The sequence below is a fragment of the Falco punctatus genome (genome assembly GCF_963210335.1).
Source record: "Falco punctatus genome assembly, chromosome: 3".
Taxonomy (NCBI): Eukaryota; Metazoa; Chordata; class Aves; order Falconiformes; family Falconidae; genus Falco; species Falco punctatus.
In genome coordinates this window covers 50,807,245-50,822,402 of record NC_137582.1, presented here as the reverse complement: position 1 = coordinate 50,822,402, position 15,158 = coordinate 50,807,245, and the positions used below count along the sequence as shown (strand labels likewise).

Genomic DNA, 15,158 nt, shown 5'->3' with positions numbered 1-15,158 from the left:
CAGAGAAACCATTGATCCAAAGCGGTATCCGTATGTGTATTTTATGGCAGTTTATTAGCTATGACTTGCCTCTCGTCAGTCCAGTGAACAGAAACCATTGTGAGTCAGGAATGCTTTCTGCCAAGCAGAGCATATTGATATGTGCTGTGGGAAAGGCGATCTAGCATTGCAACATATCATAGATATGTCAGGCTGTAGGTATGGTTTCTGGTATTTTTCTTTAATCTGCCCTCCCAGTTGGGACTAATGAAACACTGCTCTCAAGGCGTGTGCATGTGCACGTGTACAGCGAGTCCACACACTTGTTTAATAAGGCAAGACCTTTATTTTTCTTAGCAAGAGAAGTACTTGCCTTCAGTAAGCAATGCAGTGCAACAGCTCAGGGACAAATGGAAAGTTAAAGATGAATTGAGACCTGAAACATTTAATTCATAAATTAATTACTGAGCTTAATGATGTCTACCTTAATATTGCGACAGCCTTGCTGCTGGCACACTTGAAATAACTGATATGGATTTGAAAGCTTCTTGGAGAGCTTCTTCTGGCACTGTTGTGGAAAGGTTGCTAAGTTTAGATCACAGGAATGCAAAGTTACTCAATCAAACGCAGAAGTCTGCAAAGTTCATGCAGTAAATGGAGATAAAAATGAGGTTTTGTTTCTTGCTAGAAGATCATGAACAGCTTCCCCCCTCCCTTGTCCCTGTGACTTTGCTGTAAGTTCTGAGAAATGGTGTTTCTACCAAGTCTGATACAAGCTAGAAACACCATTAGCAGTGGTTTGGAGGCTGCGTCTGAACTCAGCCAGCAAAGAAGAAAAAAATGGGAGGGAGAGCACGTTAGGGACTTGAAAACTATTTTTAGGTGTGCAGACTAGGGAGCTGACTGCAATACCAAAGTGCTTTTGTGATTACTTGGTTTTCATGTTAGAGAGTAAAGTCTGTCAGCACATTGTTTGTTTTCGCTGTCTGGATTCCTGCTTTTGAAAAGCTGATCCAATTAATTTCAATGATACACTATACAGTAATCTTGCCTATTAAAATAAATGGAATCCAGCACTTTCAACTAAAGCCCTTGCCATTATGATCTTCCCATGTATTGTCAGGGTCCTGGAGCACTGCAGCTCGTGAACAACACAGATGGAGGAAGGTTTATAGAGTATGTGGCAGTGGTTTCATTTCATATCTGAAGTGTGAAAATTTTCTTCCAAAGAACAACATCATATGATACTTTTAAAATTAGTAGGCCTGTTTGGCCATACAAATAATTGTGCAGGTGCTGTAGGACTTGTGATGGAGCCCTTTGGAGGGAAAACTGGAGTGCTGCAGAGGCTGTGCGCTAAGTCAAAAAGCCAAATTAAAAACGTATGCAGCCTCACTGCAGCATGTGGGTGGCTTTTAGGCAAGTGCAGAGTGTTGTTAAATGTTGAAATCAAATATAGGCATGGGGAAACCTGGTGTGTGAATGGAAAGACTGATCGCATACTTGCCCTGTCATTTAAATGTGTGGTAGGTTCCTCTGACATTGAAAATCTGCCTGGTAACAAGGCAGCTTGTAGAGAAATACAAATGTGATCCTAAGCCTTCATCCTTTCCTAAAATCTAGCCTTTCTGTAGGGTTGAATTTACAGTTTATTAACAGCTACCTTTGCATTTTCATGTTGAAGCTGTGAACTTAACTGTCTGCTCATTCACCCTGCTGATGGTGCCCATAAAAGCAGACAGCTGGCAACTTAAGTAATGAATATTAACCTCAAAACACAGCACTGAGGTGGAAGAAATCCCTGTTTTGTAGATCTGAAAACTGAGGCACAAAGATTAAATATTTATTCAGCATCCTTTGAAAGGCTGTGGCATAGACAGGATTTGAGGAAAACCTCAGTCCACTACTTGATAATGACCTTTTTATCATCTTGTAGGTAAATGCCAAAAATTCATGCAAAGCTCCTTCTTGGTTTGAAGAACAAAACATTAAGTAAACAGTAATTATTTAGGCTGCCTAACCTGAAACAACCCTGTAACCCTGAGATTTTTCTGTGTAAGACACGGATTCAGTGGATTTTAAAACAGTTCCTGGTATGTGATGATCTAGTCCTTACCTACTGTCTAGCTCACTGTATACAGGATACTCTTTTTCACCAGTTAAAAAAAGGCACAATGCTATTTGAAGTCAAGAAAAATGCATTTTGTATACTAGCGGCTATCTTACCAAGAACATAAAGTAAGAACTATTCTTAAATAGAATTCACATTTTACAGTCCATGTAAAAAGCTTCTCTCACCATGCCCTTTTGGAAGAGTTGCATGCTTGCGCTAGAACTTCTGCTGAGGGCAGAGCAGTGATCAGATCCTACAAAATCCTCTAAGCACTCCCTTTGTTTCTACTGCTATGGAAGTTGAAGGTGCAAGACACTAAGTCTTAGCTGCATCAAGTTTTCAGAGACTTGTTGATATTGTGAAATAATTTATACCAGCCAGGTATCAGGATGAGGAAGGACCATGAAGAGTCCCAGGGTGCCATATTCAGTTATTTTAGTGATTTATTGTTTTTAGTTAGTGATTTATTGTATTTAGTTAGTGATTTATTGTTTTTAGTTAGTGATTTATTGTTACTTGTTACTGTTCTTTTGTCATTGTTTTCTCAAAATGACTGACAGAAATCCAAATTTAGTAACTGATGCTGCTGGATTTTAAACATGTCTGAGAGAAACTCTGAGACAGTAGATTTTTAATACATGGAAGGATATTTGTTTTATTCTGGTCAGAATATGTTAATCACTGGCCCTCACTGAGTTGAATATTGGCCAAAAAATAAGCTATAATCAGAATCACAGAATGGTCAGGGTTGGAATGGACCTCTGGAGATCATCTAGTCCAACTCCCTGCTAGAGCAGGTTCACCTACAGCAGGTGGCACAGAGCCTCATCCAGGCGGGTTTTGAATGTCTCCAGAGAAGGAGACTCCACAGCCTCTCTGGGCAGCCTGTGCCAGGGCTCTGTCACCCTCAAAGTAAGAAGTTTTTCCTCATATTCAGATGGAAGTTCCTATGCTGCCGTTTGTGCCTGTTGCCCCTTGTCCTGTAGCTGGGCACCACTGAAAAGAGCCTGGCCCCGTCCTTTTGACACTCACTCTTAAGATATTTGCAGACATTGATAAGGCCCCCTCTCAGTCTTCTCTTCTCCAGGCTGAACAGCCCCAGCTCCCTCAGTCTTTCCTCTTCAGAGAGATGCTCCAGCCCCCTCATCATCTTTGCAGCCCCCTGCTGGGCCCTCTCCAGCAGTTCCCTGTCTCTCCTGAACTGGGGAGCCCAGAACTGGACACAGCACTGCAGATGGGGCCTCACCAGGCAGAGTAGAGGGGGAGGACAGCCTCCCTCCATCCTGGCCATGCTCCTCCTGATGCACCCCAGGATCCCATTGACCTCCTTGGCCACCAGGGCACACTGCTGGCTCATGGCCAGCTTGCTGTCCACCAGGACTCCCAGGTCCTTCTCCGCAGAGCTGCCTTCCACCAGGTCACCCCCAGCCTGTACTGGTGCGTGGGGTTGTTCCTCCCCAGGTGCAGGACCTCACACTTACCTTTGCTGAGCTTCATTGGGCTCCTCTCCACCCAACTCTCCGGCGTGTCCAGGACTCGCTGAATGGTAGCACAGCTTTCTGGTGTGTCAGCCACTCCTCCCAGTTTTGTATCATCAGCAAACTTGCTGAGGACACACTGTGTCCCTTCATCCAGGTCACTGCTGAATAAGCTGAATAGGACTGGACCCAGTACTGACCCCTGGGGAACACCACCAGCTACAGGCCTTCAGCAAGACTGTGCCACTGATCACAGCCCTCTGAGCTCTGCCATTCAGCCAGTTCTCAACCCACCTCACTGTCCACCCATCTAACCCACACTGCCTGAGTTCACCTGTGAGGATGTTATGGGAGATGGTGTCAAAAGCCTTGCTGAGGTGAAGGTAGACAACATCCACCTCCCTTCCCTCATCTACCCAGCCAGCCATTCCATCACAGAAGGCTGTTAGGTTGGTCAGGCATGATTTCCCCCATGGTGAATGCATGTTGACTACTCCTGACAACCTTCTTTTCCTAGTCATGCTTAGAGGTGACCACCGGGATGAGCTGTTTCATGACCTTTCCAGGCATGGAGGTGAGGCTGACCAGCCTGTAGTGTCCTGGGTCATCCTTGCCCTTTTTGAAGACTTGAGTGATATTGGCTTTCCTCCAGTTCTCAGGCACCTCTCCTGTTCTCCATGACCTTTCAAAGTTGATGGAGAGTGGCTTGGCAATAACATCTGCCAGCTCCCTCAGCTGGTACTCAGCACTTGGAGGTGCATTCCATTAAGGCTCACGGATTGGTGGGTGTCAGGTTTGCTTAAGTGATCTCTAATGTGATCCTTCTTGATCAAGCGATAGTCTTTCTTTCTCCAGACTTCCTCTCTTGTCTCCAGGGTCTGGGAAACTGGAGGGCTGGCCTTGGCAGTAAAGACTGAGGCAAAGAAGGCATTCAGTAACTCCGCCTTCTCTGTATCCTTTGTCACAAGGGCACCCACCTCATTTAGCAGTCATCCCACACTTTCCCTAGCCATCCTTTTCCTGCTGATGTACTTGACGAAGCCCTTCTTGTTGTCCCTGACCTCCTCCACCAGATTTAGTTCCAAACAGGCCTTACCCTTCCTAATTGCTTCCCTGCATGTTCTGACATCCCTGTATTCCTCCCAAGTGGCCTGTCCTTTTTCCCACATCCACACAAACTTGCTGCTTCTGTTTTTGCCAGAAGCTCCTTGCTCATCCATGCAGGCCTCCTGCCCCTTTGGTCAAAGATAAACCAGTGAATAATCAGCTCAAGAATAAAAACCATGCAGGTGGATTAATGCAGGAGAAATAACCCTAAAACTTTCTGAAGCAAGCTAAAAATGATGCTTCAGGTTCTCTAATCCTCCCTCCTCTCCCCGCCCCACTGTGTATTTTATCCATTCACTTTGGGAGAGTTCTGCCCTGAATGCTTTTGCCAGTGACATCACCTTTTAATCTTCCTTCTGTTCATTTGCAGCTACTTTGGAGCTGCAGTTCCTTTTATGTCACTCCCCCAATATTTAGAATTTGTAGTTTCCTCAGATAATTGGCCATCTTGACAAGAAGAGTGACACAATCAGCTGTCAGATACTTTTCATTCCTGACTTCTATGCCAAATCTGACATGTGGATATTGGGATAATAATGTGTTATCTTAATTAGGTGTATCTTCATGATGCATGCTTTATAACAGATAGAGCATATGAAACTACTGCGATGCTTTGCCAGAGTATCTTTGAAATGAGATTCCCTACTCCAGGGTTTTCTTCCTTCTTAAATAAATAAAGAGTAAACGAACAATTGCAGACTCCAAGTCTAAATCCTAGCACTTCCTGTTAAACCTCACAAAATAGTGCAAGAAACATGTTTGGTCTGCTTTTTAAGGCTTGATGATGTGATAGGAAGGATGTTGTATGTAACATCAAAGAGTGATGTTGTTATACCTCTGAAGCATGACTTCTGGAAGTCTGAGTGAAATAATGTATGTTCATTTTTCTCCTGAATATGGCACTTTTTAATAGGCTTGGATTCTTATCAGAAATGTTCCAACAGCTTCCTTCATTGTGTTTGTGTGTGCTTTTTTTTTTTTGACTAGCCAAATTTCTCTCACACTTCCCAAAGCCCTGTTAAGTGACTCCTTGCTGGGTTTAGTTAAGAGCGGTGCCGAGCAAATTGCAAGCTGCCAAAACCAGCCAACAAACCACTGGTGATAAGCAAATGTTTCTGCTCTTTCAGCTCATGGTGAATGTTGCTGTTTTTTTAATTCCAGCCCATGATGTTCAAGTGGAAAATGGTGGTCTGGACTACGGACAGACCTGAACAGTGTTTTGGACCTCAGCTTACAGAGTCTGGGAAAGGATCAGGGTGGATCATAACTTTCGCACTTGACATCTATATATACATGTTAGGATTAAAGTCTTGAGAGTATTCCTGGCCCAGTGATCATCCTTGTAAGTGACTTCTTGGAGCTGTATGTGATGGTCTTGGAGGAGAATTTAGATCTGTGTATTTATATCTTACTAAGAACGATTACAGACCTGTTTGTGAAAGACCATAAAATGTGAATCTTTACAGAGCCCTGCAGAACAAAGTGTGTCATGCACCAAAGGTAATTCATAGGGCATGACTGCATTGATTTCTTCTTTATGTCCTCTACTGCAGTGAATACGTTATGAGTATATTGTGTTTTTCTCCATTTGCTCCTCCAAACGTAGCCTGAAGGGAGTAGATCTTGCCTGTTGGAGCATGCCTATACTCTTCTTTTTAGTGTGTTCTCATCATTGTCCTCAAACCCAAGTCCATTAATTGTCTATGCAACATGTCCATATGCTGGCATGCACATGGCAAGAGGCTTAGGGCATGCCAGTGACTTTCCCAGGAGGAGAGATGTGAGCCCAGGGCAAAGTATTTCCTCAGTGCAGTTTTCTCAGCAGTTAGCTCTGCTGCAGTGTTGCACTTTCCTTTGTAATCTGAAACAGATTTTATGAAAACCAAAGCTGTCCAGTTATTAAATTCAGACAAATAAAGTTTCTGTAGTTATGAAGGATAGTGAATTCCTTGTTTGTCCTGTGAATGGGATGTGCTTTAAAGGTGGAAGCAGGTGACAGACTCCTAGTATTCCTGGCTGTGCCACTGATTTGCTTCAGAACTGATGTCTTTCCACAAGTTGTATTCACATTCAGGTCTTCACCTGTAAAAGGATGGTACCTATATCCCAGCCACAGGCATGCTTATTTATAAATCCCATTGAGAACCTTAGATGAGAGACCAATGTCTACGTTAACAAAATGCAGATTTCAAGACTGGCTCTACAGAGTGAAACAGCTGGCTGTCTCAGGAGAAAGGTGACTGCTTCACAATTCTAACCAGCCTATGGGAGGTGGAGGTAATAGGATAGTTTCGTTCAAGTGTGTGTTCCAGATCTGAACTAAAATGCGGAGGTAGATGCTCCCAGAGTATTTTGGTTTTATGTTGGACAAAAGGTAGACTACATAAAAGACCCAAAACACGTGAAACGGCAGTTTATTGTAATACAGTGGAAACTAGTTTAATGTCACCTCTTCATGTGCGAGAGCTCAGTAGTATCTCATAGTAAGTTTGCTGTTTTCTTTGTGTTCTTTACAGTTTTGATCCAGCTTCATCAAATGCAGGACAAAGAAGTATTGAATAGTGAAGGGAAGACTGTTTGGAAAGAAAATAATAGAACAGCAAACAGCCTGCTGGTCAGAGCAGCCAGTGGGAACGGGGGGGGGGGGGGGGGGGCTGGTTGTACAGATCCCTGTTTATTCAGCATGGAACCCCTCCAACAGGAGAAATTAAGACTGCCATACATAGCCACTAATGTGCTTGTTATGAAGGAGACCATGGAGAAAGGACCTGGACCTAGTTCTTCCATATCCTGCCCCTAGGGAGGGTACTAACCACCAGCTTTTGGATCTGGCAGGCACATTGTCTTAGTGCAAGTCCTCTGCTGTGGAGTGCTAATCCCACCTTACAGCAGACCGTTCTTTCCCAGGAGACATTGTGTTAAAACTAATGAATTCCTATAACAAATTTTGGTTTGAACAAAGCAGTATTTTTGGATACAGAAATATTTATTTGAAAAATTCCCAGCTTATGCTTGGTGTTCCGGTCACAAAAGCCACTTTGTACCTCATTTGTATTTCTCGGAGGCCCTAATGAAGATTGTGTGTCTCCTTTCCTCTGGGTCCCTCAAGCCCATAATTTAGCAGTGTGTTGCACATCTTAGTACTACTGTAGTAGCTCCTCGTTGTAATCACAGACCAGGGCTAACATGATGTTACATACGTTGCAAAACAAAAAGCTTTGTGGTGGTCCCCAAGGTGTTTGTTATCTAAACATAAGTTAAAAGGCTGGAAGTGGACAGTATGGGTAGAGTGTGTGTGTGTGTAGCAAGGAATATAAATGATATAAAGATGCTAAGATATAAGTGATAATTTTAAATATATTTATTGTCAAGGCCTTATATGTGTAGTGCAGAAGGGAAGAATGCTAAAGAAAGGTTTGAAATGATATAATTATTGATAAAGATATCCATTTTCACATGACTAAATCAGCAAGAATATTAAATGTCTTAATGAACTCTGGAGTGCAGTACTGTGAGAGAAGGTTTCATCGATGATTTAAAATATGACATGATTTTTTTGCAGATATTGTGTTTTAATGTAGGTGTTACTTAAGAAGGATGTGGGAAGGACAACAGTCTGTCTACTTATATTCAGATAATTGTATTTGTTTATTATTGGTTTTGTCTTGCTGGGTGCAAACTAGACAGTGTATGAGCTGGTCCTGCCAAGCAGATTGATCTAGGTCAAGAAGAACATGTAGGATAGATGATGTCCTTTAATCTAATTAGCCAAACCTAAACCAGAAAACACCTTGTGTGATGCTGCTATTTGGGAAAGTGAAATATATGGTCAGGCCATCATATTCTAGAATCATAGACTATCTCAAGTTGGAGGGGACCTATATATATATCATGAGTCCAACTCCTTGTTCCTCACATGATTGACTAAAACTAAACCATATGACTAAGAGCATCATCCAGATGCTCCTTGAACTCTGACAGGCTTGGTGCCTTGAGCTTCCCTGGGGAGCCTGTGCCAGTGAGTGACCACCCTCTCAGTGAAGAACCTTTTCCTAATATCCAATCCAAACTTCCCCTGATGTATCTTCATTTCTATCGCTGATCACCAGAGAGAGATCAGCACCTGCTCCCCCTGAGGAAGGTGTAGGCTGTGATGAGGTCTCCCCTCAGTCTTCTCTTCAAGCTGAACAAACAGCGGCTTCTTGTAAGTCTTGCCCTCAAGGCCTTTCACCATCTTGGTTGCCTTTCTGTGGATACACTTTAATAATCTGATGTCCTTATATTGAGGTGCCCAAAACTGCACACAGTACTTAAGGTACCATCATATAGCTGCTGCTAAAGCAATGTGTGCTTGCTTTTCAAAATTTGCCCCTTATAATGAATGTAGTCCTCTTCTCTAACCTTAGGTTAGAACTGTGCATGCTTTTGGAGAATGAGCGCATCTCTGAACCAGAGACAAATGATGAGTCTTTCTCCTCCTCTCATCCTCTCTGCTATGAGAAGCTAACCTCTTTTCTTTCAGTTCTTTCCTTTAATCAGCATGTATACTGGGTGATTTAGGATGAGTTCTCCATGAAGGATGGAATGATGTAATGTATGTGGTTGAGATAAAGAAGTGTTCAGGTGCAATTTAAATTAAAGGATGGCCAGAGACCTTCCAGGGACAGCTGTCATAAACTATAATGCCACTTGGAGTCTGGATGTTGTGGAAGACTGCTGGCAAAGAATTTCCTTGCTCAGATAAGCTGGTCCAATCTTCTCTCTCTCAACTTCTCTATGGGTAGCAGAATTATTATAATATTTAATTCTGTATGGGATAGCATCTCTCTGAATGATGAGTGTTTATAAAAGCTTTCAAACTTGAAAAGCATGTAGCATTCTTCCCTTTGATAAATGACTAAAGGATTTTTAGGAATAGTAAACATTAAGCGTGGTAGAAGAAAATAGTTTATTACCAAGGCAAGACTGGTAACATAGTTTTGAGCAATTTATACAGGCACAGCTGGGAAGTCATCATATATTATTGAAGCTTGGTTTGCAAATGGGAATCTGGCTGGCAAAACAATGTTGAGAAGGAGCGGGGCAATTATGTATAGGATGAGGTGCCAGGATACAAATAGCTTCTCCTTTGGAAGAGGGCTGAAGCTCAGCTGATGGCTGATACCAGTTTTGTTGCATTTTTCTGCACTATGCTATCATGTAATTACCACTTAGTGTGTGAATTTTCACAGCGTGAAAAACCTCACCCCTAAGTCAACAGAATTTACGTTGTCTTAATAGAGATACAGTTACACTAAGTAAAGTGTTTTATTTTAAATTGCTTATTTAAGCCTTATTGGCAAAAGAATTTGTAAAGTTTGGACAAGCTTTGTCAGTGTAGCTCTGCTAGAAAACTTTTTCTTAAGAGTCCGACTGGGAAGCTTTTGAACCTTGGGTTCTAATGTGCAGCACAGAAAGGAAGAGAAATGGATTCTTGCCTATTCCAGATAACAGTGAAGAAGCTGCCCAATCTGTCGCACCTAACCATGCTGCTGAATCGCTACGCTACAGATCCCCGGTATCAGCAACTCTTCATCAATCTGGTAAGACTGAAGCCAACTCTAAAAACAAACATTTCCTTCATGAACAATGTGTTTGTTATATTTTCTCATTTGTTTATGATGGCTGTGTCAGCCGCACTGATTTACATAAACACTGCCAATCCTGGGACGCTACATTCTCAACAAAAGTAGCTGAGTACAAACAGCATTCCGAAGTTTTAATTCATATTGTATAAACATAACAGATGTTGATAAAATGAGCCAAAAAGAAAATACAACAAAAGAGACCATTTCAAGGGGGCTTTTGATTAAAATACATTCCAGATTGACAAAATGATACAATGTTAATGGAATAGATCATTTAAATGTCATTATTTGGCTCTTGTAGTCCTATAAAGCAAATACAAAGCAATACTTTTGAGGTTTTAGGCTCCATTACGGTACAGCGCCTATACATCAACTTATAAATAAAGCTATATTTCTTTCCCCTTTTATTTTTTTTTTTAATCCCTGCTATGACATTGCCACATTTATTTCCTAAATACTATACTAAAATACTGGGTCCAAAAGCAATAATGCGTTTGGTATACTGAATAAAGCCTAAAATAAATATGTTATAAACAAATGTAGTTTCTGCCTTGGTGACTTCCAGTCTGCAGCATTGAAACTGAGGCGGGGAGGACCCTAGGAAATCCAGGCCAGAGAGCCTAATTCAGATGGGTTTTATTTAAGAAGATATAAAATCTGCTTCTGTTTACTTAGGTGTAACGAAGATGAGACTGAGTTTTAGATTCATCTAGTCTGAATCCCTTGCTTTGAGAATAGCTAGAAGGAGAGAAAAGTTATAAAACCCACAACAATCCTAATATCCATTATCTAGTTTGGTTTAAGAGTTTCCTTTTAACAGATGGGGAAACTGAAGTAGAGAGAGGGTGCATGGCTTTTCAAAGCTCAAGATGAGGTCATACATGGCAGTAGAAGCCAGCTCAGCCAAGACTCAGTCCAGTGCCTGCACCACTGGGCCACACAAGTTACTTGTTATGGGAAACCTATTGCACTCAATTAGGTTTCACATTGATACCTAACCTTTTAGTGCCTGATGTGATTCCTGAAGCACAAACTTTAGTATCCCTTCCTACAACTTGTTATTATCACTCATGAAAGCTCTGTTTCTGATATCCACAGAAATAACCACTGTGAAGTCTTTGGGCATAATGATTTCCTGTGGCAGTGAGTTCCACAGCAAAATGATGTGTGGTATAGAAAGAAGAAACCATTTTGCCTTTAATTTTTTTCCTCTTTGAATGTCTTGTCAGTCCTGTAAACGAAAGAGGGAGAAGAGATGTGCCCCTCTATCTGTGCATTGATTTATATTATTTTATCATGTCTTTGTTTCATTTTCCTGCTGTCTGGGGAAGCATACACCTGGGAAGCATAATATACCTTCTCTGGCAGAACAGGCCAAGTCATAAGAAGGATGCTGTAGAATTAAATGAAAAGTAAAAACCTAGTGAATACCTATATAAGCTATAAAGACCAGCTTGGTTAACAATAAAGCGGTCTTTAGCTCTGTTCCTATCAAGAAACAGTTATAGCCTTCATAGTTTTCAGTGACCAGTTTAGTACTTGCAGACCTTCTTCTTAGAGCCATATGATTGTTTTCTTTGTCCTCTTCCCTGCAGTCTATGTGAATTGACTTTTATAAGCATTGACTGCAAAATATTACAGGATGTCATAAATGGTTGTGTAATGAGATAGCAGCTATAAAAAAACTTAAGACTTAATAAATATTAAGGTCACTGACTATTTCCAAGTAAAAACTCAGACCATATCAATGGAGCTCAACTTAGCTTTTCTAGCCTGTGAGATCTGGGTACATTCCAGTCATAATAGTTTATTTAGAGTGAACCTGATGGTTTACCAAAAAAAGAAAGTGTCTTTTTACTATGGTATTTCCTGGTGTTTTAGGTATAATTGGGGATGGGGAACAGGGAGAGAAGAATTAATGTTCTTATTGGCTCCTGTCCCTCAGCTCCGCTACCCCTCTCCCCAGCCTCCTTCCTCTGCCTCTCCTTCCCACCCCTGTGGCAGGGGTGCACTCATGCTTTTGTGTTCTCCCTATGTCTTCTCTCTTTGCCTTACAGGACCCATACATAAACAATTCTGCAATGTCAGTCCAAGCTCATTTCTCACTGCAACACACCTACATCATCTTCCACACCCTTAGGCTGCGCCACCTTACTGTTGTTGACCCACAGAACTGAGTGGTTGGGGTGATCACTAGGAAGGACCTGCTGCCTTTCCCACTAAAGGAGAGGCTCAGGCTCCAGCTGGCACCACAGAGCCCTGATGCAGGTGAACAGCCCCTGAATTCATGGCCATGGATATGTTCTTAGGCTTTGCCACTTCTTTTTGAGGCCATGTTCTTCCTTGGGAAAAAAAAAATCAGAGCTTTTCCATTTGATCCCTTCTGGAGAAGAGATGCTTAAAAGCTATTGTATCTAGACATGTAGGAATGGAGCCCAGAGCTATGTCTCTTCAGCTGTTTGATGATTGTGAAATCCATTAATTTAAATGCTTGTGAGACAAAATAAGAGTTCGTGTGTTTATGGAAGATGTACATAAAATTGGATGTGAAGGGATGGATGTCAAGAATGCTTTTGTCACACCGTCTATGCCTCCCAATGAAAAAATATCATGACCATTGGCAGTGGTTACGTTGGCAAAGTGTTTCAGTGAAGACTAAATCTTCAGCCTCTGAGTATCTGCCTGTTAAAAAGGAGAATGTTTCCATATCAGTGTTTTTATGTTGGAATATGTATGATTAAGTGAGAGGAAATACTGCCTTGAGAGAGGTGGGCAACCAAAAGGAACAAGGGCTTGGCCTTTCTTATTGGCCTACATGCATTAGAAGTTGAAAGGGGGAATTGTGCATGACAGAAAGGTATTGACTGTGGGGCTCCTTCCAAATTCCCATCACACTTCTCAGCAAGAGAAACTTAACATGGTTTTCTGTTGCCTACATTTCTTTCAATTTCTGCAGCTCCTGGAATAGGCTCTCTTTCTCTCCTTCCATCTGGCATGATAACATTTTTAGTTATGTTCATGTGCAGTGAGGTATGGGGCAAATTTTAATAATGGGGAAGCAACATGATCAATTGTGGGAGTAGTTTTTGTGTATATAGCAGCATATTTACAAACTGAGTGCAAATTAATTAATTCTTCATGATTTTTGAGTCATACAATGTTTGAAAACTTGGAAAGTGTTGTTTGTTAATAAATTGATGTGAACAATTTTTTGGATAAAGACACTTTTAGATTTCCTTCTGTGACTTTGTAATTGATGTTTAATTTTGTTCTGTTAAATACCAGAGGGATTCCCACAGATTTGGATATTAAAATCAAACATGTATGAAGGAATCCACCACTATTAATGTTGTTAGAATAAATACCAAGGAAAACTAGTAACAACTTACTGGTTATAAAAAACTTGACAAAATTCCTGAAAGTGAATTTCTGGTATTTGAATCATGCAGCTTTGAGTCTCCTATGGATCAAAGATTTGCTGGATTTTCTCCTGTTTTCCCTGCTGGATCCTGTCCTTATCATCAATAATCTTGCTTTTGTAGCACCACAGAGAACGCACAGCACTTTAAAACTTGTGTCCAGTCAACTCAAAGAGGTGGCAGCCCAGAAACTTGTAAAGGTATGTGAGAAGGGTGCTTTAAATGGTCAGTTAAAATGTCATATGTGGGGTGAGAAATGCTTTGCAAATCACCCATCCAAGAGATATGAAGGTGGATGTTTATTTAGATCCTGTTAAATTAGTAATCTTTTTTTCACTGGTACACTAGTAAGGTCATTGTCACTATTGATCTATGCCTCACCTACCTGAAAAATGCAAAGTTGAAGGAATTAGGGTTTGTGCGCTAGCAGAACAAGAGATCTAATCTAGAACCCCCTAGTGATTTCCCCTTAAGGATGTGAGAATCTCTTCTTCTCCTCTTGATAATCAAATCTGAATAACCTTGCCATGAATTTGCATTTTTGGTTCAAAGCCCATTGCTGATTTCCTTTTCCTTTATTTACTGAGTACACAAAGTATCACCCTTCTAAGACCTGAGTAATCTAATTTGTTTTTGCTTATAGTATCTGTGGCTAAATGACTCAGTACAAACTGTAGCTGGGGTGTACTTTGCAGAGTACGAGGGCTGCGGACAGCCAGGATATCTGTAACTCATTACCCAACTTTGAACTGGTCACTTAAATGCTTGGCATACTGTTTGCTCTTGCTTTACAGTTGGAACAGTGATACAGATCCACCATAGTTACTGTGAAAAGAACATGTGTGAAAGATATTATACTCTATAATAATATTTTGTGCAGGCCAGTTGCAAAAAGCAGTGTGGGATGGAATTCCCCCGCCATCAGTAACAAGTGCAATTTCTGAAGAAAAGTTCACAAAATTTACATGGAACTTCTCTTAACTGTGTTGTGAGCTGGGTGGGGGACAGCATGTTGCATTTTTCCATACATTATTAACTAGTTCCATTGCTAGATGAGGTTTTTTTGTGTTTTGAATACACACAAACCAGAATTCCTCCCAGGACTTCCTGAAACAAGTGGCTCCCTTATATTCTGGACTCCAGGGACAATTCCATCTCATCACAAACCCTCATAGTGTAATACATATATGAAAGTGAAAACATGAAATTTGTAGGAATTGGTAGGAAAATACGCAGTTCTCATGATTCTTATATAGAACAAGACTCTAAGGAACGGCAGTAACAAGTAGTCATATCATTTGACTGTTTGGCACAAGGTACTTTGGGTTTTCTCCTTGTCTGCTTATAGTGAATGGTATATGTTCTACTATTTCCTCATATGATTTGAACTAAAAAATAGATAGCTACAGAAAAGGTGCTATTTTTATATGAAATA

General features: G+C 41.2%; 1 protein-coding gene across 1 annotated transcript in view; it reads left to right on the top strand.

The window, feature by feature from the left end:
• The window catches only part of LOC308060263 (chloride channel protein D-like), a gene marked incomplete at its 3' end in the record, with an annotated part of 90,305 nt that extends 77,692 nt beyond the window's left edge, over positions 1-12,613 (top strand). The window contains 4 exon segments of the mRNA XM_080378729.1: positions 9,084-9,180; positions 10,164-10,259; positions 12,362-12,478; positions 12,482-12,613. Coding sequence (XP_080234855.1) covers positions 9,084-9,180; positions 10,164-10,259; positions 12,362-12,478; positions 12,482-12,613 — 442 coding nt within the window.
• Positions 12,614-15,158: the final 2,545 nt, after the last annotated feature.